General features: G+C 38.8%; 1 protein-coding gene across 1 annotated transcript in view; it reads left to right on the top strand.

The window, feature by feature from the left end:
• The window catches only part of LOC127444131 (tumor suppressor candidate 3-like), a 162,321-nt gene that overhangs the window by 79,534 nt on the left and 60,145 nt on the right, over positions 1–22,642 (top strand). Inside the window, exons 5-6 of the mRNA XM_051703345.1 lie at positions 3,711–3,851; positions 4,549–4,638. Of these exons, the coding sequence (XP_051559305.1) occupies positions 3,711–3,851; positions 4,549–4,638 (231 nt within the window). The remainder of the gene's footprint in view (positions 1–3,710; positions 3,852–4,548; positions 4,639–22,642) is intronic.

The following is a 22,642-nucleotide window of genomic DNA, read 5'->3' as shown; positions in this document are numbered from 1 at the left end:
ATATATATGTATATAATGGTGATTGTATTTTGATTTATTGACAGCCCTAATATACGCCTATATTGACCTGCCAAGGGAAACAGTGGTCAGTTTACAAGGTTACTGCAACAATGAGCAATTGTGAAACTACTCACTCAATTTTTGAAAGTTTATAAGATTAATGACTTTGACTAAATGAAAGATATTCAAGAATTGCTTGTATTGTGTTCCAGTGACTACCATCTCACTTCAAGCTCTAACTGAAACAGATTTTGACTTTAGAAGCTGTCGGGTGATGGTGACCAAGGTTGTCCTTGAGATTGCAGGGCTTTATCAATTGAACCCAAGCTTTAATTCATCTCCAATTCATCTTTCCTTATGACCCTCTTCAAATGCTGACCCTGACTTTTAGCCATGTTCTCGTTTGCTCTCTAAATCTTAACAAAGCAATGTTTACTTTTAAAGATGGCTGTGGTCATGGTGAGCATGGAGTGAAGATCATGGATGTTCCATGACATTTCCTTTTTTTATGCATTTCCTACAAAGACATAAGATTGCTTCAGAATTGCTGTAACTTGTATAGTATATTATGGCAGAAGAACGAACAATTGCTATGCAAAATGACTTGTATCCAGGAGCAACACTTTACTTTCCAAGTATTAAAACTAAGACACAGAGAGAGGCCCCCAAAATTCCTCAACGTCATAAATTAAAGACTCTCCTCTTCTGGTGCAAAGGGAGTCTGAGATGACCCACATCTGGCCAATAAAACTAACAAAGGAGACTTGTCCAGATAGCACATACCCAAAAACACTCATGTTAATAATTATTCACATGACTTGAAGACTACTCTTCTGAAGAAACCCCCCATGCCATGAAATCTAAGACACTCTCCTTTTGTCCTTCGATATAAACAATTTGCTACACTTAAATTAGGCCAATATGGGAGCATAAGACATTTCCCGCAGAGCGCCTGACCGTCCTTAATGTCCAGAAATCCAAAAGAAGCTCCTTGGTTACATTAATTCAGTAACACACGAACACTTAAAATTATATACTGAATGACCACCATGAGACATTTCCTGTGTCACATGCTAAAATTCTGTACAAGACGAGAGAGCTTGAAAACTGTCTTACTTTCTTTGAAAATTATCTTTTTAGCAGGACACGAAACTAATGCTCTGTTCATAACTTCAAATGTGCAAAATTGACTTTTTAAGTGTATACACATATCAGGACATCTCATCTTAATCCAGGAACTTTGACACTGTTGCAAATCTTACTTTACTGTAATTTTATTCTGTACATAATCTGCCAAAGTGCCTAGAATTCTCGTTCAAGGTTTAACCTGATAATATACCCTGACAATTTTGTTTTTCATAATGTGTAATTATTATCCATGTTGTAAAAGTATTAACCATTATGATTTTTAATCAGGTATTTTCATGTTTTGTAACTTGCATGTTGAATATTCATGAAGGTATGTCATATTTACTATTGATGAGTTTAATTTTGTAAGTCTCGAATGCTAATGAAGGGTATTTTCTTATATTTCTTAGCGATTTCATTATATAAAAGTTCATGCTTAAACATTGCACAATTTTGAGCAGGAAACAGAAACCTTAGGAACAAAGACTCATTCACTAGATCTATGCCTTGCCTCCATAGAATTATTAATTCCTTTTCTAAGTTCTCAGGATACAGAGTTAATTGGTCTAAATCCGAAGCTTTGGCTCTGACAGTGTACTGCCCTGTAACAGCTTTTCAGCCGGGCACCTTCCAGTGGCCCAAACAGGGCATTAAGTATGTGGGTATTTTATTCCCAGCAAATTTGTGTGATTTAGAAAAAAGGTTTTCGATCCATGCGGGCAGGTGGGCTTCATCACATTTATCTATGATTGGGAAGGTTAATGTTATTAAAATGAATTGTATTCCAAAATTCAACTACCAGCTTCAATCTCTCCCTATAGATGTCCCCCTCTCTTATTTCATGCAATTTGATAGCATAGCGAAGTCCTTTTGGAATGGTAAACGTCCCAGATTTCTTTTCAGTAAGTTGCACAGGCCAATTGACAAAGGTGGGCTAGGCCTACCCAAGATTTTGTTTTATTATTATGCATTCAGTCTCAGACATTTGGCTCATTGGTCGCTTCCACCTGAGAGAGCCCCTCCCTGGTTTTGTATTGAACAGGAAGTTCTTGCCCGTATTTTGCCATTGCAAATCCTTTCTGTTAAACTAACTGGAGAAGTTAAGTTATACCCCGTTATCTCGCATTTGCACTCGGTATGGACAAAAGCTTCCAGAGTGTTTAATTCGGACATTTATTTAAATGTAGCCTCGAGCATATGGCTGAACCCAAAATTATATAATAATAAGTCCCCCTTCTGCTGGACAGTGTGGATTGAGAGGGAGGTTAATACGCTCGGTGACCTATATGATAGTGGAGTGTTGAGATCGTTTGAAAATATGGTTCAACATTTTTGGATTCCCAGGTCTCAGTTCTTTAGGTATTTACAGCTGTGCCACCTGCTCTGTACTATTTTTGAGAGTAGCATACACCCCCCTAAAGTGGCAGATTCTCTGAGAGTGGTGTTTATAGCTTTTGGAAAAGGTCACGAGACATCAGTGTATTACTCCCTGCTAATTCAGATCCTGGGGGATGGAGATTCAGCTTCTCTCAAGAGATTATGGGAGAAAGATCTAAACTTGGTATTGCATTTATTCATTTGGCATTGTATTGGAGGAGGGAGTGTGGGCTAGGATTCTAAAAAAATGTCAAGTCTACATCTAGAGATGCAAGGGTGCTAATTCCATTATACAATTTCCTATGTATTATTGTTGGAGATATGCAAAGTCACTAATTTTCCTACATAATGGCATGGATATGTGGACAGTTTAATTTAATTCCTAACACACATCATTTCTACACTTATTTTCAGTATTTTTACCACAGTATAATGTGGACATGTGTTGAGAATGTAAAGAACAGTGTGCTTTATGTTATCATCATTGTAATTAGGACAATTTTATGACATTGCTTAGTTTTATATCAGCTTCCTAGCTGTCTTTATTATGCTGTATCATTCTGGAAATGGTCTGCCTTGACAGTTTATGTCTGAATGGTATATTGTTTAGTCCACCTTTAACTTGTTTTAAATTACAGAATGGACAAATCTGTGAAACAATAATCTAAATTTTGATTAAAAGAATAACAGCCAAATGCTGTGTTATTGTTAACAAAACCGAAAACTTAAACAAAAAATCTGCTTAAACGCTTTAACTTAAATAAAAATAAAAACTATGGTAACAGAATTGGAAAAAACTGAAATGCATTTTCATGACTGCAAAACTAATTTAAAAATGAAACAGTATATTATAAAATGTTAAACCTTTACAACTCGCCTTCATTAAACATTAAATTTAGATAGCGATACTCTAGGCGACCATGAGAAATGTAACTTAATTTAACATGGCAGCCCTAAAATACTTAAAGCTAAAATAAAAACTAAATATACAATACAGTCACAAAGTGAAAACTAACAAAAAATTAAAAGGACAAATTGAAAATAAAATAGAAATATAAACAAAATAAAAAATTCAAAACTAATAACCCTGCTTGAATGTACTGCTAAAAAGAAGTGCTAAGAAGCGTCTAAGTAATTGTTTCTCAGATGTAAGTGGACAGTCAAAAGTAAAACTCCATTATTATTTGTTTTTTTCCTGTCACTAGATTCGAGTGTTCCGGCCACCCAACTACTCTGGTACGATTGCTCTGGCTCTGCTGGTGTCTCTGGTCGGTGGGCTTCTGTACCTGCGGAGAAACAACCTGGAGTTCATCTACAACAAGACTGGCTGGGCAATGGCCGCACTGGTGCCTAATGTTAATTATTAAGCCTTAATTCAAAACTAAACTATTGGAGCCATTTTTTCATTTGAAAACCTGCCAGATCAAACAAAAATGCATATCTTGGCAGCAGTACAACGGTCAGCTCAGGCCGTTGAACCATTCAAGTACTTCAAGAACAACTTGAACACTTTGCTTTATAAGCTTTATAAAGTCATTTAATAATATCAGATCAGCTGACCATGGAGTAAACCTAGATTAAAAATTATTTATAGAGTTTTTAGTCATAAAATATGCTTTTTATTGAATCTAAACCTAAGATGACATAATAAAAACAGAAAGCAACAGCTCAAGGGGACAAAGCAAGCTAAAAACATTGTGTTACTGCACCTCTAAACCACCGAAGGCCAAAAATATTGTGCATGGAAGTTTGATTTGCATGCTTTTTTCCAGTCTAGTGAGGGTGCTGTCTTTAAATTGTAGAAACGTGCTTTAAATATCTCTTCACTGAAGTCTATAATGTGCTGACCTTTACTGCTCCAATGGATAAAGTTTGATATCCACCATATTGATTGTAAGGGCAGTTTAAGCAAAGTTTTCTGCAGGCTGTAAGGTTGTAATCCATCTTTATTGTTCCAGCTCTCCATTTGTCATTCTCACTGTTTTACCATATCATTCACCTAATATGCACACTCACAATTTCTCCCTCTCTCTTCTTCCGCAGTGTGTGGTGTTTGCTATGACCTCAGGTCAAATGTGGAATCATATTCGTGGTCCTCCGTACGCCCACAAAAACCCACAAAATGGTCAGGTGGTAAGTACTGCTTATAGACCCTTCTTCCTACCTCAGAGCTTCATATGCAGTATGCCAGTGTTTTTTACAGGATTTTGTACCCCATGAAATTTAACTATGAAATCGGGCCTAACAACTTGTTAAACAATAATAAGTTAGATAAATATTAGAGCTGTCAGAATTTTTCCCAAAGTCTAATTGGGAGGTTGACTAATTGAAAGCCCTAGTCCCCACATAGGTTGCAAATTCTTTGCAGTGGGCATTAAATCCCTTAAAATGTCATCCTCCACAATATTAATTTGTAAGTAGACTGGGGCTATACGCTTTGTTACAGCAATCTTGAAGTTGTGTTCATGATTCGCATCAAAGCGGCAACGCCAGCGTCGTTCGCCACTTTGAACTCACCCTGAAAAGTGCTTGCAAACAAAAACTTCTCATTCTGCGTTTGGGTGATAGTTTATGAATGAATGAATGTTACATTTACATAGTGCTTTTTCTGACAGTACACTCAAAGTGCTTTACACAGTGAACAGGGGACTCTCCTCTACAGCCACCAGTGTGCAGCATCCACCTGGATGAAGCAACAGCAGCCATAGTGCGCCAGTATGCTCACCACACACCAGCTGTTGGTGGAGAGGAGAGAGTGGAGTGATGGAGATAATTAATGGATGGGGATTATTAGGAAGCCATGATTGATAAGGTCCAATGGGGGAATTTGGCCAGGACACCAGGGTTACACCCCTACTCTTTTCGAGAAATGTCCTGGGATTTTTAATGACCATAGAGAGTCAGGACCTCGGTTTAACGTCTCATCCGAAGGACGGTGCCTTTTTACAGTATTGTGTCTCCATCACTATACTGGGGCATTAGGGCCTACACAGTCCACAGGGTGAGAACCCCCTGCTGGACTCCCCAATACCTCTTCCAGCAGCAACCTTAGTTTCCCCAGGAGGTCTCCCATCCAGGTACTGACCAGGCTCAGCCCTGCTTTGCTTCAGTAGGCAACCAGTCTTCAGCTACAGGGTGATATGGCTGCTGGTGTTTAGATAGTTTAGATTTGGTGTGCTTCTGTGGTAATTAAAAGTGCCATACATAGGCTTAAAAATACTTGATTTCTATCACAAGTCCCATCTGGGATTGTTTTGTACATCAAATAGTGTTAAGAGCTCCTTTCTCCACCATTTTATCACTGATAGGGAAGCACTGTCAGAGATTATTTTATTTATCGAGATAACAACCTCTGTGGCTCCATCATAGGGGAGAGCGTAATGGTCAACTAGTGTGTTAAGACAGTTCCGCCCATAGAATATCTATGCGTTATGCTATTTTATGCTAAGCTTGTAGGCTCTCCAAGGTAAAAGGGCTCTGGCGCTGTGGCGTGCATCAGAGTAATGACTCCTGGTGGACACATTACAGAGGTTCCACCCTTCACAGCAGTGTTTATGCTGTATTAAATGTCAATGCGTTAATTGCGATTAAGAAAAATTAACGCGTTAAACTTTTTTTATTAATTGCATGCGTTAATGCGTTAATTTTTCTTAATCCTGATTAATGCATTGATGGTTAATACAGCATAAACACTGGTGTGAAGGGCAGTGTTTTTGCAGTTTGGCAGCTGCCATGCACTCTCTATCATGGCCAGCATTACGTTTTTTAGCAATTTGTGCTACAGTAGCTCTTCTGTGGGATCGGACCAGACGGCTAGCCTTCGCTCCCCACACGCATCAATGAGCCTTGGGCGACCATGACCATGTCGCCAGTTCACCAGTTGTCCTTTCTTGGACCATTTTTGGTAGGTACTAACCACTGCATACCAGGAACACCCCACAAGACCTGCCGTTTTGGTTATGCTCTAACCCAGTCTTCTATCCATCACAATTCGGCCCATGTCAAAGTCGCTCAGATCACATGAAATTCAAGAACAGACTGTTCATGTGTCCACTAAGAAATTTTTGTGATGGCCAGCATAACCGGGAAAGATAAAGTTCTCACTGTGGGCACGCGTTACAGGAATAATGCAAGCTGCTTTTGCCAGTGTGTGGGATATATACTGTATATTGCAACAAATCTCTGAAACTGTTGCAGATATCTGCATCTTGAGCTACATGTTGTCATATGAACAACCAGTCAGTATAGAGTGATTTAAGTTTCACAAACGTAACATTTTTTATTTTTAGTGTTGTGGTCAAAATGTACTCAACACAATAACTTTCTTGGCTGACATAAAAACCTACGTCTCAGTAAGTGAATTAACTGATTTAGTTTGAAAAGTGAGTTGAGTCTGATAGACTCAGTCCATGATTCAGACCGTTGTTGACTCCTGTGATCGATTCAGTCTTACTCACCATTCAGTTTCGACTCATTAATTAAAAAGAACCTCTCCAATCTAGCAATTTATTTGCAAATCAGACAGCACTGCTGTTGAATAACGGTGCAAGAAACACTGTATGCCATACCACTCCTCTATGCTCAAAACCTCTACTGTCTCAAATATTTTTTGTTCTCTCCTCACTTGGTTTCCTTTATTTCAATTCTTTTTTTTTTTTAATTCATTATATTAGGTTTTTCAAGCTAACAAAACAAATACCAATTCAAGCCCTGCTTAGGATAACCAGGATCTCCTCAATGCCAAGGCAATTACTCCTGTGGAATATTAATTTTCCTTGGGGAAAAAAAAAAATGGCAAAAGATATCCCTTTAATATCTCAGTTGTTTCTCCCAGACAGCAATGAGATTAAATGAGCAACAAATGGAGATTGTTGCTTACTTTAAGTCTCCTTCTCAGATTTTTCTCCAGAGAAATGGACCGTAGCAATTTTACAATGAAAAAGCAATCTCTGAGCAATATATATATATATATATATATATATATATATATATATATATATATATTTTTTTTTTTTTTTTTTTTTTTTTTTTTCTGGTTTCCTACATGTTTCAATTTTTTTACAATTAGCTTATCAATTTATATCAAAAAGTGTTAATATGGCTTAGCCTTGAGTATAGTCCTTTTATTTATACATGAGCAATCAAAAGTAGCTTCACTCACATTATCTTTTGCATCAATCTCTTATTGGCTTCTATGGGATCTCTCCAGTCAATAACACAATAAATCTCAAATGAATTAAGACCTTTTAATTATTAAAACATAAATAAGCAGATAAACCTCTTTCAGTGCATAATCCTTCCCAGTACATCTTCATCACCGTTTTTCAATAAGCTCCAGGCAGGAAGTAGAAGCTGTGTTCCTTCATCTAATAGCCATCTGAGGCAAGGTAAAATGAAAACACTGATGACATAAGGAAATTAAAGGCATTGAGGTGAAGTTGCAACATCTAACCCATGCTATACAAAAGATACCATTGGTGCTATTTTAAAATTATACCCTTAATTCCATGAGCACTTAACCAGTCACTAAAATACATAGATATATATTCTTGTTGCACTTGAATCTGTCTTGAATACTACTATTCTGATGCTAGTGAAACTTTGTAATACAGCACTTTTCGTACCACTGTCTCCTTAAGATGATTCACTTATAATGTATTCTTCTTTTGTAAGTCGCTTTGGATAAAAGTGCCTGCCAAATAAATAAATGTAAATGAAGATGTTCATTATAAGCCCTTCTTAATTTCGACTTGTTATATTTATTAGTCCTCGCAGAGCAAAAATATATAGGACTTTCAGAATAATGCCAAGTGTTTATCAATGTTTCTGTCTCCTGTTTACATTTACTTAAGACATAACTTACTGTGTTTTTCAGTAGTAGCTCTAAAAGAGTGGTATTTTGACAAGAAAAAATGTTATTTGAACATTCACATAACCGCAAGGCGTGAAACTTTGTCACAAAGTATGTGCAAACATGCATCTGAGCATTCAAAGCAGCTCCTGTCATTCAAAAAGTATGCAGCTTTACTGAATTAAGTTGGTACTCTGTTCTACCGATAGTGTGAAAAGACACTTATACACGCATTGAATTGATACCAAAGAGCAGGTAGTTTTACATCCCTACCAGTCACACACGAGACATTTTGACCATCTGCTCTTTTACAGCCCAGTTTTAGGATGATGTGTCTTGGAAAACTAGTGCTGTTTTAGCCCCCACCTGGACCTACAAGTCTTTATGTACTGTAACTTGGGTCCAGCTGCTCTCAGAGTTGGATGGATACATCTGTATTTTCAGACTAGATATGGTGTGAGATAGGGAAGTTGTTTGTGAATCCGTGCACTGAATGTTTTAACCTCTAGAGTGTGTAGCCACAGGGTTAAGAAAAGTTGCAGAGCAAGCAAGTCTTCCTTAGTAAAAAAATGTGGTTCTCTCGGTTGGTTGTGCATCTTTTTCGTCCACACTTTTTCCTTCCACTCAACTTTCTGTTAACATGCTTGGATACAGCAGTCTGTGAACAGCCAGCTTCTTTGGCAATTAATGTTTGTGGCTTACCCTCCTTGTGAAGAGTGTCAATTATTGTCTTCTGGACAACTGTCAGATCAGCAGTCTTCCCCATGATTGTGTAGCCTAGTGAACCAAACTGAGAGACCATTTTGAAGGCTCAGGAAACCTTTGCAGGTGTTTTGAGTTGATTAGCTGATTGGCATGTCACCATATTCTAATTTTTTGAGATAGTGAATTGATGGGTTTTTGTTAAATGTGAGCCAAAATCATCACAATTAAAAGAACCAAAGACTTAAACTACTTCAGTCTGTGTGCATTGAATTTATTTAATACACAAGTTTCACAATTTGAGTAGAATTACTGAAGTAAATGAACTTTTCCATGACATTCTAATTTATTGAGATGCACCTGTAAGTCTATGTGTCTACTGTACATTAATGGAGTAGCAGCTATATTTCTCATTCCTTTGTTTTCTTTGTAGATTCAGTCTCAACAATTAGATAATCTTCCATTAATGGGTAGGAAAACCTCTGCCCAAATACAGAAGACAGAATTCCAAAGAGCAGAAAAGCATCTCCAAACAATGATTAATGCAGATCCACATCAGCTAATGTACGATACATTGTTAAAAAGGCTCATCGCTTGTCTCATTTGTTGTACGGGTTGGAATTGTAAATGATGGTTCATTTGTTTGGAGGATGTGATGGTGAAGGGAAGGAGAGGGGGATTGTTGATTCTCTTGCTCTGGTTTATTGTCTTATGACTCTGAATCCCCTTATTCTAAGAATGTGGCCTGAAGACAGCCTTTATGAAATATTCAAGCCTGAACATTGATCCAGAGACGTAAACACACTGCTATAACAATGCTATGAATCCCAGACTCCAAGCACTGAACATCTGTAGCTCCCAACACTGAGAGTTCACTGAGAGTAGTACTTCTTGATCTGCTGTTCTCTGTCCGCAAGCTGGACCTGAAGGGGTCACTTCTGTTAACATCTGTTAATGTCTCAATGCTTAAAAAAATTATTTACCCAAATATATTTGTACTAAAAGCTTTTATTTTTTTTCAGTGTGATTGTTCGTTATGAACAAGCTTTTGAACGGGAACAATGCTTTCCTATGGCGCTATTCACATTGGGTCCGATAAAATCGCTCGCAGACAATCCGAACTCCTCGTCACACTCCTTCCTCCTTTGCCTCAGGCCTGCCCACCTTCCTCATGACCTGGGAGGGAGAAAGGGGAGTGAAAAGGGGAGAGGGAAAGAGCGAGGCAGAGCGACAGTGAGTGAGAGAAGAGAGAAAAAAAAATGTGCTCGCCGGTTCCTAGACACGCCGTCGCCTGGTCCTCGACCACTCCTCCTCCCTCTGGCAGATGACAGCCGCTCCTCCCCAGGCGGACAGCAGTGAGTCATCCGACCCCTGGCGGGTGGAACAACCCTCTGCATTCTGGCAGCCAATAGCGGATCCCTCTGCCCTTGGCAGCGGCTCCACCGCTCCAGGCAGCTGGCAGCGAGCCCCTCCTCCCCTCATTGACGGCGGCTGTTCCTCCACATCCAGGTGGCCGGCAGCAACTCCTCCATCCCCCGGCGGACGGCCACGGTTGCTCCTTTGGGCAGACGGCAGTGGTGAGGACTCCACGACAGCGCATCCCTCCTCCTTCCCAGGTTTCAGCACCAATGTAACAGGGTTAAAATGGGAAAAGAGGAGGCGGGAACCGGATGAACAGTCAAAGTAATATTTAATGTAAAAATTAAAACATAAAGACAAAATACAAACGCACACACAGCAGCTGCGTGTGGCTCTCTCGAACTGCCTCATCCGGCTGCCTTTATCCCTCTCCTTGGCTGATTAGCCCGATTGGAGACTGGGTTTGTGTAGTCACGGCCCGGCCCCGCCCTCCTCCTCATCACAGTACTCAATACTTAAAAGTTTTGGCTGGTAATTGATCAAAGAGATAATGCTATTCAATTGTTGTAGACTTATTTTTTTACTATATTAAGACTGGTCTAGCCAAATTGAGTGATCAAACCATCCTCTGTTGTGCAAAACAATATTCAAAGGCTCATCGTCCTCCCCCTCCCCATTCCACGCTATGATTATGTTTAAAATGAGCTGAGCTTATTGTGTTGACTGTCACTATATAAAATAATTCTACAGTACTACATTAGGTTGCACCAGCGTCACGTAAATACGTTGTCATGATGATCAAGTTTATTATACTTATCAATAGCTCACTCCTGATAACCACTTGTTTGCTGCTTAAGTTTCCTGACGTGCTGCTTCGGTGCTGCTTCAGCATGCTGTGCAACAGGCTTAACACTGTTTTTGCTAAGTGCAGAGAACTATTAAAACATACTTAATCTGTCCTAACATACTTGCAAGTTGCGATAAATTGAGGGTCAATAAATTAGTCTAATGTCACACTTTTTTTGGAAAAATAATGGCACAAAAAAGCAAGTTAAAATCATTGCGATATTCAGGATGTTGCTTAATTGTTTTATCACCAGCAAAATCATCGTTAGTACTGCATATCTTGACTATTGGAGTATCATATTTGTTGTAATGAACAACATTGTGCAACACTAGGGGAATCTGTGCAACAGGTAACAATATTTCTAAGATAAATGGCACCTAAAAAGGCACCAGGAGCAAAGTTTTGAAAATCATCTACTGTGTGGGATATAGCTGATGTTTAAGACTGTGTTTGTTATAGCTGATATTCTGTAAATAAATTACTCTTCATTCCTGTAATGTTTAGCTTAATATTTTATGCAACATGTCCAAAGCGTACATACAATTATTATTCTTCGCTAAAAGGCCTCAATGGTACACAAATCTATAGCATGTTACTGAAATCGATTTTTGGTCATTGCTTATAGTTGTGCATTGAAGTGTGAAATTAAAAAAAAAAAAGTGGAAAGAGGTTGCGCGAGAGAAAGTGGTAGGGGAAAAAACATTATCCTGATTTTCTAAACTAAACACTACATTTGCATGAAATTATATTTCTCTTGTCAGACTCCGAAAGTGCCATTTCCACATTTTTGCTGGCTTCATCCTGCAGCCCAAAGCAAAACCCATTTAGAGAGTTGAAGGTTGTTTTGATAATGAAAGTGTATGGCTGCTTACAGATGAAATGGCTAGACAATGTGAGGTGAAGCTATACACAACAAATTGTGGTTCGCACATTAGGACAGATCACATACATAAACACCTCGCTGTGTTGATAGTCAGGATGAACGTACTCCGGGCCAAAAACAATTCTGAAACATTTCCCTGGCTTTTATGTTGTAATATAAAGCCATTTATTTCTTCCACTTTTCTGCCTTTGGGCTGTGTTGCCATTCTAATAATTTCCTAAAAAAGCCAACTGAGTCCAGGTGGAGAGGATTGTGGGTTATTTGTTTTGAGATAAATGGTCCTCCTGAAATTGAGCTTGCTCTAGTGTGTATCCAAGATCCATGAAGCTAAAGCGTGAAATGGATGACAATCCAATTGGAAATAAAAACTAGAAAGCATAGAAATGTATGGTTATTGTTTTATCCAATAAACAAATAGAGTAACTACAGTATGCATATCTAAACTTAGAAATGTGTTTTTGTATAATTAAGGCTTTAATTATTACTCGAAAATAGCTGCGTAAAGCCAATTTCATTGATTCACAAGGCCATCAAGAGGTCTGTTGAGACTTTTCTCTTTCAAAGTATCATTTCCTAAAGTCCAAGCTAAAGGCTAATGATCTTGTGTTTGGCCTGAACTTTGTTTTTCTGGCATTAATCCACTTAAAAAGTTAGTCTCTTGAACTTTCTTTGAGGAGTTTAATATTCACATTTATTTGTAGTGCTCTTTCAAAGTCACCTTAAGATGCCAGCTACTCTGTCTGCATTAGCCTTGCTTCACTTAACCATTTTCATTTCATTTCCCACAATTCTCTAATGAACTCTCGTAGGCTCTCTGTGTCGTCTACCTCTGAGAGCCAATGCAAGGTAAATCATCAGCTCTTCCCTTCCAGCAATGTTGTCACTTTTATTACATCCCTGCAAATATTCTGGCTTTTAGCTTGTGCACAACTTTGCTGGGGAGTCTTTATTAACTGAATTGAACTGCAAACTGAAGCTTTAAATAAATGGTGCACTTGAGGCAAAGATTTTTCAAGATCTCATCCTGGCGATTTGTGTTTTTCTCTTGTTTTCTCCTTGCTCACTGATGTTGAGGGAGTGAAGAAATAAAAATGAATCTGTATAGCAAATGGGAGCTTTAATTACAGCTGAATCAAGAGACCTGTGGAGGAGAATAGAGAGAAAAAAGAAAGCCAAAAGGAATAAAACAAACAGAAGGCTGATTAACTGTGAATTAATCACACTGATGCCAGTCTTCTATTTCACCACCAGGACCTTCTGGCTTAAGAAGTTTTGGTAAAACAATGATGTCCTATATGTTATAATCAGTTAATACATTAAGTGTCATAAGTATACACTACCGGCCAAAAGTTTTGAAACACTTACACATTCTTTATTTTATATATATATATATATATATATATATATTTTTTTTTTTCTCACATTTTAGAATAATAGTAAAGTCATCAAAACTATGGAATAACATAAATGGAACTATGGGAATTATGTTGTGACTAAACAAAATCCAAACTGTGTTATATTTTAGCATCTTCAAAGTAGTCACCCTTTGCCTAGAATTTGCAGACATGTACTCTTGACATTTTCTCAACCAACTTCTTGAGGTATCACCCTGGGATGCTTTTTAAACAGTATTGAAGGAGTTCCCATCTATGTTGGGCACTTATTGGCTGCTTTTCGTTATTATTTGGTCCGTCATCCATTTCAATTTTTTTTATTTTTATTTTTTTATTAAATTTTAGTTTTATAATGAAATAAATTAATATCATTGCACAATTATATATTTTGTCTACAAAACTAATTTCAAACATTTAAGCATATGCCTTCAGATCAAAAGATTTTTAAGATCATGAGAAACATTTCAGTCAAGTGTTTCAAAACTTTTGACCGGTAGTGTGTGTATATATATATATATATATATATATATATATATATATAAATTTCCCCGCAAATATTCCCACCGTCTTCCATTGGTCGAACAAACAGATAGTGTTGCTGCGTCTGGACACCATCAATGGTAACTCCGATAACTACTCTGTACAATTGTAGTGAGCAGAATAGCATCTCACAATGCACAACACGTCAAACCTTGAGGCGGATGGGCTACAACAGCAGAAGACCACGTCGGGCACTTTATTAGGACTTAGTGTTCCTTTATTAGGTCTTAGTGTTCCTAATAAAGTGCATGTGTGTAGAAATGACCATTAACTAAGATAAAAAAATGTGGTGCAGATATTGTTTGTCAGTATTTCAGAGTTTTTATCCTTATAGCCTTTGTAAATAACTGTGGCAGGGCGGAGGGTGGGGCCGGGTCATGATTCTATACACCCAGCCCCTAATCAGGCTGATTAGCCCGAGAGGGATAAAGGCCGACTGGAGACAGCAGTGCGACAGAGAAAGAGTTACGGACAGCTGTCCGACACCTGTGTGTGTGTGTTTGTGTCTTTTGGTTTAAGTTCATTATTAAAATATTATTTATATTGTTAAGCCGGTTCTTGCCTCCTCCTTTCCATTGACGTGTTACACTGGTGCCAAAATCCGGGAAGGAGGAGGGATGTGCTGTAGTAGAGAAAGCGGAGGAACAGCCGCCGACCGAGAGGGGAGGAAGGGCTCCTAACCGACCGCCTGGAGCGGTCAGGGCCGCTGCCAGGGGTGGAGGAGACACCTACCAGCTGCTGAAACGCGGCGGGGTCTGAGACCGCCGACCGCGAGCGGGGAGGGGCTCCTGGCTGACCACTTGGAGCGGGAGAACCGCTGCCAGGGGCGGGGGAGACCTCTTCTGTCCACCGAAAACGCAGCGGGGCGTTCCGTCTGCCAGGGGCCGGAGGACTGCCTCCGATCCGCCCAGAGAGGTGCGGCTGTCATCTGCCAGAGAGTGGAGGAGTGGCCGAGGACCAGGCTATGGCATATCGAAGAACCGGCAAGTAAATTTTTTTTTTTTCTCTCCTCTCTCTCACCTGCTGGCACTCCGTGTTGGCCTTTTGCCTCTCTTTTTAAATGTTTTTGTTAATTTGGCACGATCGCCGTTACGGCATGTAGGTGCAAAAAAAATTTTTGTTTCCCTCCCCTTGTCCCCTCCCCTGATCCAGGTAGACAGGGATGACCTGCCGGCAGACGGGGCGGAAGGCACCCCCCCCTCCCCAGGGAAAGGCGCGGGGGGGGGGGTGTGTACGTCATGCCGGGGTCTCCCCGGCCTGAGAGAACGGGGGAGGAATGTGGCAGGGCAGAGGGTGGGGCCGACACCTGTGTGTGTTTGTGACTTTTGGTTTAAGTTCATTATTAAAATATTATTTATATTGTTAAGCCGGTTCTCTCCTCCTCCTTTCCATTGATGTGTTACAATAACCAAAAAAGATTTGTAATAAAAGTGTTTTTTTTAAATCTGAATAAGCAGCCTTAGCATGTGTATTACTTATTTGTAAGGCAGCACTGTTTCCCTTGTTGTCCCTCATTGTTGTTTTTTTATTTTTCCATTGGTATCAGCTCAAGCTGTCAGTTAAAATTCAACCAAGAAGCCTCCAGACTGTCTGCCACTACGACCTCTTGCAGTTGGACAGTTTCCAGCAATCCCCCTCACTTTATTTTTTATTTATTTTTTTTTTTTGGCATTCATCGATTCCAATTCAGTGCACTACAGCGTTCCAGTGGTGTGTTTATATTCCTGCCAGTATTCTGCTAGATTTTATGGCATATGTAAGCAGTGTCCTGTTTATTTTGTGATTCTATTATAAGGTAACATTTTGAGGTATTATAATGGCATGTTAAACATTTATTCTTGGTTTGGCGGAAAACTATAGGGTTACGAGGTGGAAATAATCAGGGTTGGGGAGTAACAGAATACATGTAATGGGATTACATATTTAAAATACAAAATATAAATAACTGTATTCCACTACAGTTACAATTTAAATCATTGGCAATTAGAATGCAGTTACATTCAAAAAGTATTTTGATTACTGAAGAGATTAATTTGCATTTGTTTCATTTAATATTTAGTCCTTTCAGATGGAAAACATTTATACATATAAATGATGCAATCCAAAGTGCATTTGAACAGCGGTGAAACACTTTCTTATGATGTGTTACATTCATACGAGCAGACAGAGAAGTAAGTTTGAAGCAAGTTTGGAGCAGAAGAAATAGAAATAAGTTGTGTAAATTGTCAGCTTTACGCTAAGCTAAAATGCTATTTCTAGCCATGCACGTTACCAGGCACATGCACATTTTATCAGGCACAATCATATTTTTTATCAAGAAAATTCACGTTGTATCATAATTTCTATTTTTCTAGTAAGACCTTTGATATTAGAGCAAAAATGTTATTCTTGATGATAATTTTTGTATTATTTTCCTGTAAAAATATCTAAAAATCCTTCAAACAAGATCAATTTGATTGATCTTGTTTTAGAAACAACACTGCATAATATATTTAGGTTTTTCAGAGAATGCATTTTTAACATGTGTATTTTGTCTTACTGTACTGGCAGAGTTTTTATAGTCAAAACAATTGAAAAAATCTACTAGTGCTGAAGAAGTAATCCAAAGTATTTAGAATACATTACTGACCTTGAGTAATCTAACAAAATACGTTACAAATTATATTTTACAGCATGTATTCTGTAATCTGTAGTGGAATACATTTCAAAAGTAAACCTCCCAACCCTGGAAATAACACAAGATGCTAATATATTAGTAAAAAAATATTTAAAGGAATAGTCTACCCTAACAGAAGATTCTGCCATTTTCTAACCTTCATGAAATCACGATGATTTCATGAAGACTGTCCTAGTCACTCTTTTCCATATGATGAAACTGAAAAAGTAATGGGGTTGTCAATCTCCAAACTGACAGAAAAAATAAATATATATATATATATATATATACCATAAAAGTATCATAAAAATGACCAAACTACTCGTGCGCTACATTCCAAGTCTTCTAAAACCATAAAATTGCTTTGTGTGATGAACACACCGAAATTGTATTTGTTATTCATATTGCTTTAAGTAATTATTTTAACCTTTTTATTTTATTTTTTGTCATATTTGTCATGGTTTTGATGGTCTAATCAAGCGTGTGACTATAGTGTAATTCCTGTCAAGTTGGTTGAACTGTGTTTACTTATCTTAAGTCATTTGTCTAGAAGTGGTGCATATGTTTTGGAAACATAAATTGATTAATAGTGTTAATTAGCAAGTAGAAAACAGTGATATGCTTAGTCATGCCTTTGGCAGTAATATGCAGAGAACAACGGATTTGTTGCAAGCCAACCCAGATGTCTCAACTGGTCTGTCGTCTACTGGCATCTAATTGCTTTGTGCTATATGATGAAATCACCACCCTCTCGTCCTGTCTAGAAGTCCATATCTTCCTCCATGCAGAGCCACTTTTTCTGAGCTTGTTAGGCACCATACAGTAGTGCTGAAGGGTTGCTGTTGGGAGTTTCGGTATCGTCTTGTCCACAAGCCTGAGAATTATTTTGACAGGCTTGAAAACTCTATCTCTAACTTGTGCTGGCACCCTTATTTTACACACTCAGAATCCGACTGGCCAGAGAAGACGTGGGGAAAGAATGACTGAATGTTTTTGAGTGTTTTGAATGTCCTGATTATTTGTTTTGTTTGTGTGAGCATGTGTTGAAGGACGAATCAGTGTGAATCCGTTTCTCTGAAAGTGGTTGTATTGTGCTGGTTGGACAAGGACTAAGGGTGTACAAATGCATCAATGCATTGATCTGCCACTGTAAATACTGTACTAATGCTTTCATAATACCCAATGAATTATGCCTTCATTCTTATCCAAGATACAATTCTTGACCTATTTTCAGTTGTAAAAATCCACCAAATACAGAACCTCAATCTATTTCTGTCGTAGACATGTCCCTTCAGTTGCTGTACATTTTGGTTGCATATTTAAAAAAAAAAAAATAAAATGTAACAGTGTTTATCTTTTAGGCAAGCTTACCTTACAGGCTTTGGATCTATGTAAAAACCACCGAAACAAGTGATCCAGATGGATCCAACTGTTAATTGGAATAAAAATGAGTTCAGGCTTAACTTGTGCAGTTGTTGGCTGTCATCACAACAGTAGGAATGATATCAGTGTAACTAAGCTTGGGCCAGCGTTTCATGTCAATTACCCATTCATTAAAATTTGCACTGTCAAAAGATGGTCATCACGACTCTGTAAAGTATTGTCACTATGAAGCCATGACTATGAAAACTATGAAGTTTTTTTATATGCCAATGTTTACATTTTTTTACGCTGAACATTATATTATCCGCTAAAACATCCGCAGATGCAAGTGAAAACACTGGAGACCGGAAAACGAAAACAGACTTCCGTTATGAATCGTGGAACACTTCTGCATTCAGGAAAAAGTTGGATATTACTACATTAAATGTCCTGAAATATCAAACATGACTCTGTGACTAGAGCACTACTCTATATAAACAGCAAACAAAAATGTAGGTGCAGACCACAGTCAGATTTGTTTATCCAATCAGAAGACATTTAAGCACTTTCTGCCTGTCAATCATTTTGCACATTCACAGGCCAGCCCTTATATAGGAAGCAGGAAGCTGAGAGTGTGGTAGTTGAAGCGAATCATTCAAGTTTAACACCATATTCAGCTTCATAAATAGTTGTCAGTTGTTTGTCTTTGATTACAGCAGTCATGATATAGGCACTTTTCCACCATCGGGCCGAATGTTTATTGTTGTTTTATCGTGCTGTTCTGTATAGATCCGGGCTCATTGTTACAGTTTCTTTTTCCGTTGTTGTGCTGTGAAATCCGGTTTAGGATGGACTGACTGGGCAAGTGACCAATCTTGAGTTGCCATGTCAATAAAGCCATTCCAACAGCATGGTTCTTTGCCCTGACTACAATTAGCTAACCATGCTGAGAAATCAGGGCTGGGAGTGGTTTGCAATCATACCGTACCGAACTGTGTTCAAGTGGAAATGCTAATGGAATCTTTTCTCATCGTGCTCAGAACCCATCGTCCCAATGGTGGAAAAGTGGCTAATGTTACAATGGTATCTTTATAGGCCATGGTTTTGGAAAGAGGGGGCTTGTCTAATTCATTGTCCAAGTCTGGCAGAAGTTCCAGAACAGTTGGAAACCTTTGAAGGAATCAAGACTCATCTGGGGATGACCACCTCCTAAGGCTGACACATATTTAAACAAATTTACACAAAGCATACATACATACATACATGAATGCATATATACAAATATTTTAGTTTGAACAGAAGTGAGCCAGCTGCATAGTATTAATAAAAATACTGACTGATTTTTTTGTTTAATAAAATATGATTATAATGACTTTGAACAGAATAGGAATCCATGGTGTACGCAAATAAGAGGGATGTTGGCTGTGCAAAACAGGCACTGGTTATATAAGGCTTGCTTTGGATGAGACTCTGCAATAGCTAAAGGGGCACAGGTGTGGTGTTAATGGTGGGCCAGGGGTGGATCTGGGCATGACATGACCTTGTAAACATTGGGATCGGCATCCCAAGACATCTAAAGTTGTCTGTAAACACATTAAATCCGCCAACAACATTGATTAAGCACCCAACCAGTGTCTTCTAAAACAGACTTATCTTAAAACCAGGCTAGGTCTCATTGGAAAGAGTGACAGGCCTAAGGGGGTACTGAGGCCATAGCAATGCCAACACTGAGCTACTGTGGGGTCAGCTCGTCGCCAACACATTAGTATGTGGAGACATAATGCTTGATGACAGTGAAGGGGTAATGAAAGGTTGCTCCCACACCAACAAAGCATTCAAACCATCCAGACTCATAGATGCTCCGGCTGCTTACTGCGTATTTAAACCAGAGTGAATCCAATTATGTCCTTTAACAAATACAGAACCTTTCCTTTTTAATGTGTTTTTGTTTTTTTATTACAAAATTCTTTGGGAAGAACTCAGCACTCTTAGCAAGCGCTTCAGTCGTTGGCACGATCTCACCAGTAGTATAAAACTGATGATGCAAGAAATGTCAAAAAAAAAAATACCCTGACCTTTTCTGGGGCTATTTAACATGCACACGCACATCCACACAGTTGTTGCAAGGACTCAACTGTGTATGCGATACAAGTTTTTTTAATGGCTTTTTTGCTATATAGTGTTATAGGGATAGTGTTTCTATTTTTATTTTATTTTTTTACGTCCTGTGGCAAGCAGGGCGGGGCCAAAAGCCGTGGGAATGGAGTGAGGCCGCTGGCGCGATTGCTAATGAGCATCACCTGCACGCCGCACCGGCCTCGTGTCTCACGGAGGAGCACCGGGAGGATAAAAGGAGGAGGGACGACAGTGAAGGATGAGAGAGGACCAGGCCTGGGCTATTTACGTTGTGTTTTGTTTATGTTTGTGTGGCAGTTGTCCATGAGGGGCGTCGTGCCGCTTTCGTTTTGTGTTTATTTTATAATTAAAGTATGTTTGAACATTCACTGGTTCCCGGCTTCTTCCCTGAACTACTAACCTTGTTACACGCTCACTGGCATCATTAAAAATAGAAAATGAATGGGTTCTTTGTGAATTTTGCTGAACTCCCTCCATAAAGGTGCTATAAGTAATTGTTTTATTAAATGCCAGAAAACGGTTCTTTTACCCGTCAGATATCACTGAAATAGGCACCATGAAATAGAGCTGTTCAGCCATGTAGGAATTTTGGTAATATAAATGCACATGGTATGGATTAAAGTGTCCACGTACCTTCACCATAATATGTAAGGAATTTTATAATGGAATTAGCTGTGTTCGACCACCATTATAAGAAGGATAAATGACAAATAATTTGATTATTTGTCTATATAAAATGATCCACCATTAAAATGTAATACAACGGCTCGTTGTATCCACTCACAATTTCTATTGTAAGGAATTAGCTTTAATAAGGGAATTATGATTAATTCACTTATTGGAGTAATAATATTCACGTGGCTTATTGAAAATAATATCACATATGTTTAGATATGGTTCGAGCTTCAGAGCACAGATCTTATAAAAATCCAGTGATGAGAATATTTATCAAAATATACCACAGTCAATTCATCTTTGAATATAAACAAGACTTTATTGCTAATCTACAACATAAAACTAACTATTACAAATAGAAGAACATAAACAGGTTGGTAAGTGAGTTGTACAGAAAGTAAATGATCAGTACAGATAAAATTGAACTTCATGGAGTCTGTAGACAATGCCTTGAGAACCACTGGTACTTAATTCAGTCTAACTGGACTTGCAGTTGGGTAACTCGAATTATATTAGAGAGACACCAGTACTTTCAGCAAAGTCTGGAGATGTACTTGCGTTTCCTTGCGTTGCTTGATTCTTTGGCTCTTTGTAGACAGTTCTGGTTGTTCCGTCGATGTTTTGGGCCTCTGTTAAGATTGTGGATATCGGGTTGTTGCTGGAATGATGAAGTGGGCTTTGAAGCAAGGCCCTTCCACCAGGAAGACTCGTGACTCAAGTCACGTGTCTGAGTCATAGAGCAGAGAGTGTGAAGAGTTTCCTCGGAACTTTGCGTTCCGAGCTTTCTTGGACTCTACATTGTACGGGACTCGAGGGGCGCCAGAGAAGGCTACAAGCCACAAGGACAAGAGCACGGAGGATGAAGAGAGCTGAAGAGCAAGAAGAGCTGAAGAGAGAGAGAGAGAAAGCTGAAGAGAGGCGAGAAGGCTTTTGTACTGTTGAGATTGGTCACATCCCAGAGGTGTCCTGAGCCAGTCAGAAATGTCTTCTGCGGGGTCACATGGTCATTTCTGACCCTCCTTCTGAAGGTGATTGATGAGCCTTTGTCTGTGAAGACTCCCGTTTCCTGCTCAAAAAGTACATGTTTTAATCATACATTTTATATATCTCGGGAACAACTGAATTGATCAAAAATTAATTAACATAAACATTCCTGAAATGCCAAAAGAATCTCAACGATAGTAATCATGAATGGTTACCATTCTAGTAATATGTCAATTATATCTATCAATTTGTCAGTTATAAGTGATTACAAATCACTACACATGGCAGAGTCACATGACGCCATGCGAGGATCGGACGTGTGAATGGCGAGCTCTGCGCACTTTGCTAGTTTTAACACTTTTAATGATATAAACCGGTGAGATTCAATACACTCTGTTCCATAACTGTTTGAGGAGGACAATATGTCAAAGAATTCAAAATCCTTGGGCTCTGGAGACATTAAAAGACACTTATGTGCTCAAGCTGATACCCACGAGTGGGCCACGAGCCAGGGAGTCGATTTGGTCGGAGAGATGCGGGAAATGCAGCAAGAGATACTGGGCATGTCGGCAGTGCTGACGAGGGTCGTTGCTGACTTGGAGGATCTTGCTGTGATAAGTCGATCGATCACTGCCATGATGGCAAAGTTCTCTGAGATGGTTACAAGTGTGGGGGATGTCGAGAAACGGATAGATTATCTGGAGTCATCCAGATAATCGTGTTAAGCAAGGCGAGGAGTAAAGGAAGG

The sequence above is a fragment of the Myxocyprinus asiaticus genome, chromosome 7 (genome assembly GCF_019703515.2).
Source record: "Myxocyprinus asiaticus isolate MX2 ecotype Aquarium Trade chromosome 7, UBuf_Myxa_2, whole genome shotgun sequence".
Classification (NCBI taxonomy): domain Eukaryota; kingdom Metazoa; phylum Chordata; class Actinopteri; order Cypriniformes; family Catostomidae; genus Myxocyprinus; species Myxocyprinus asiaticus.
Note: the sequence above shows the minus strand (reverse complement) of the source record. Positions and strands in the feature narration are given on the sequence as shown.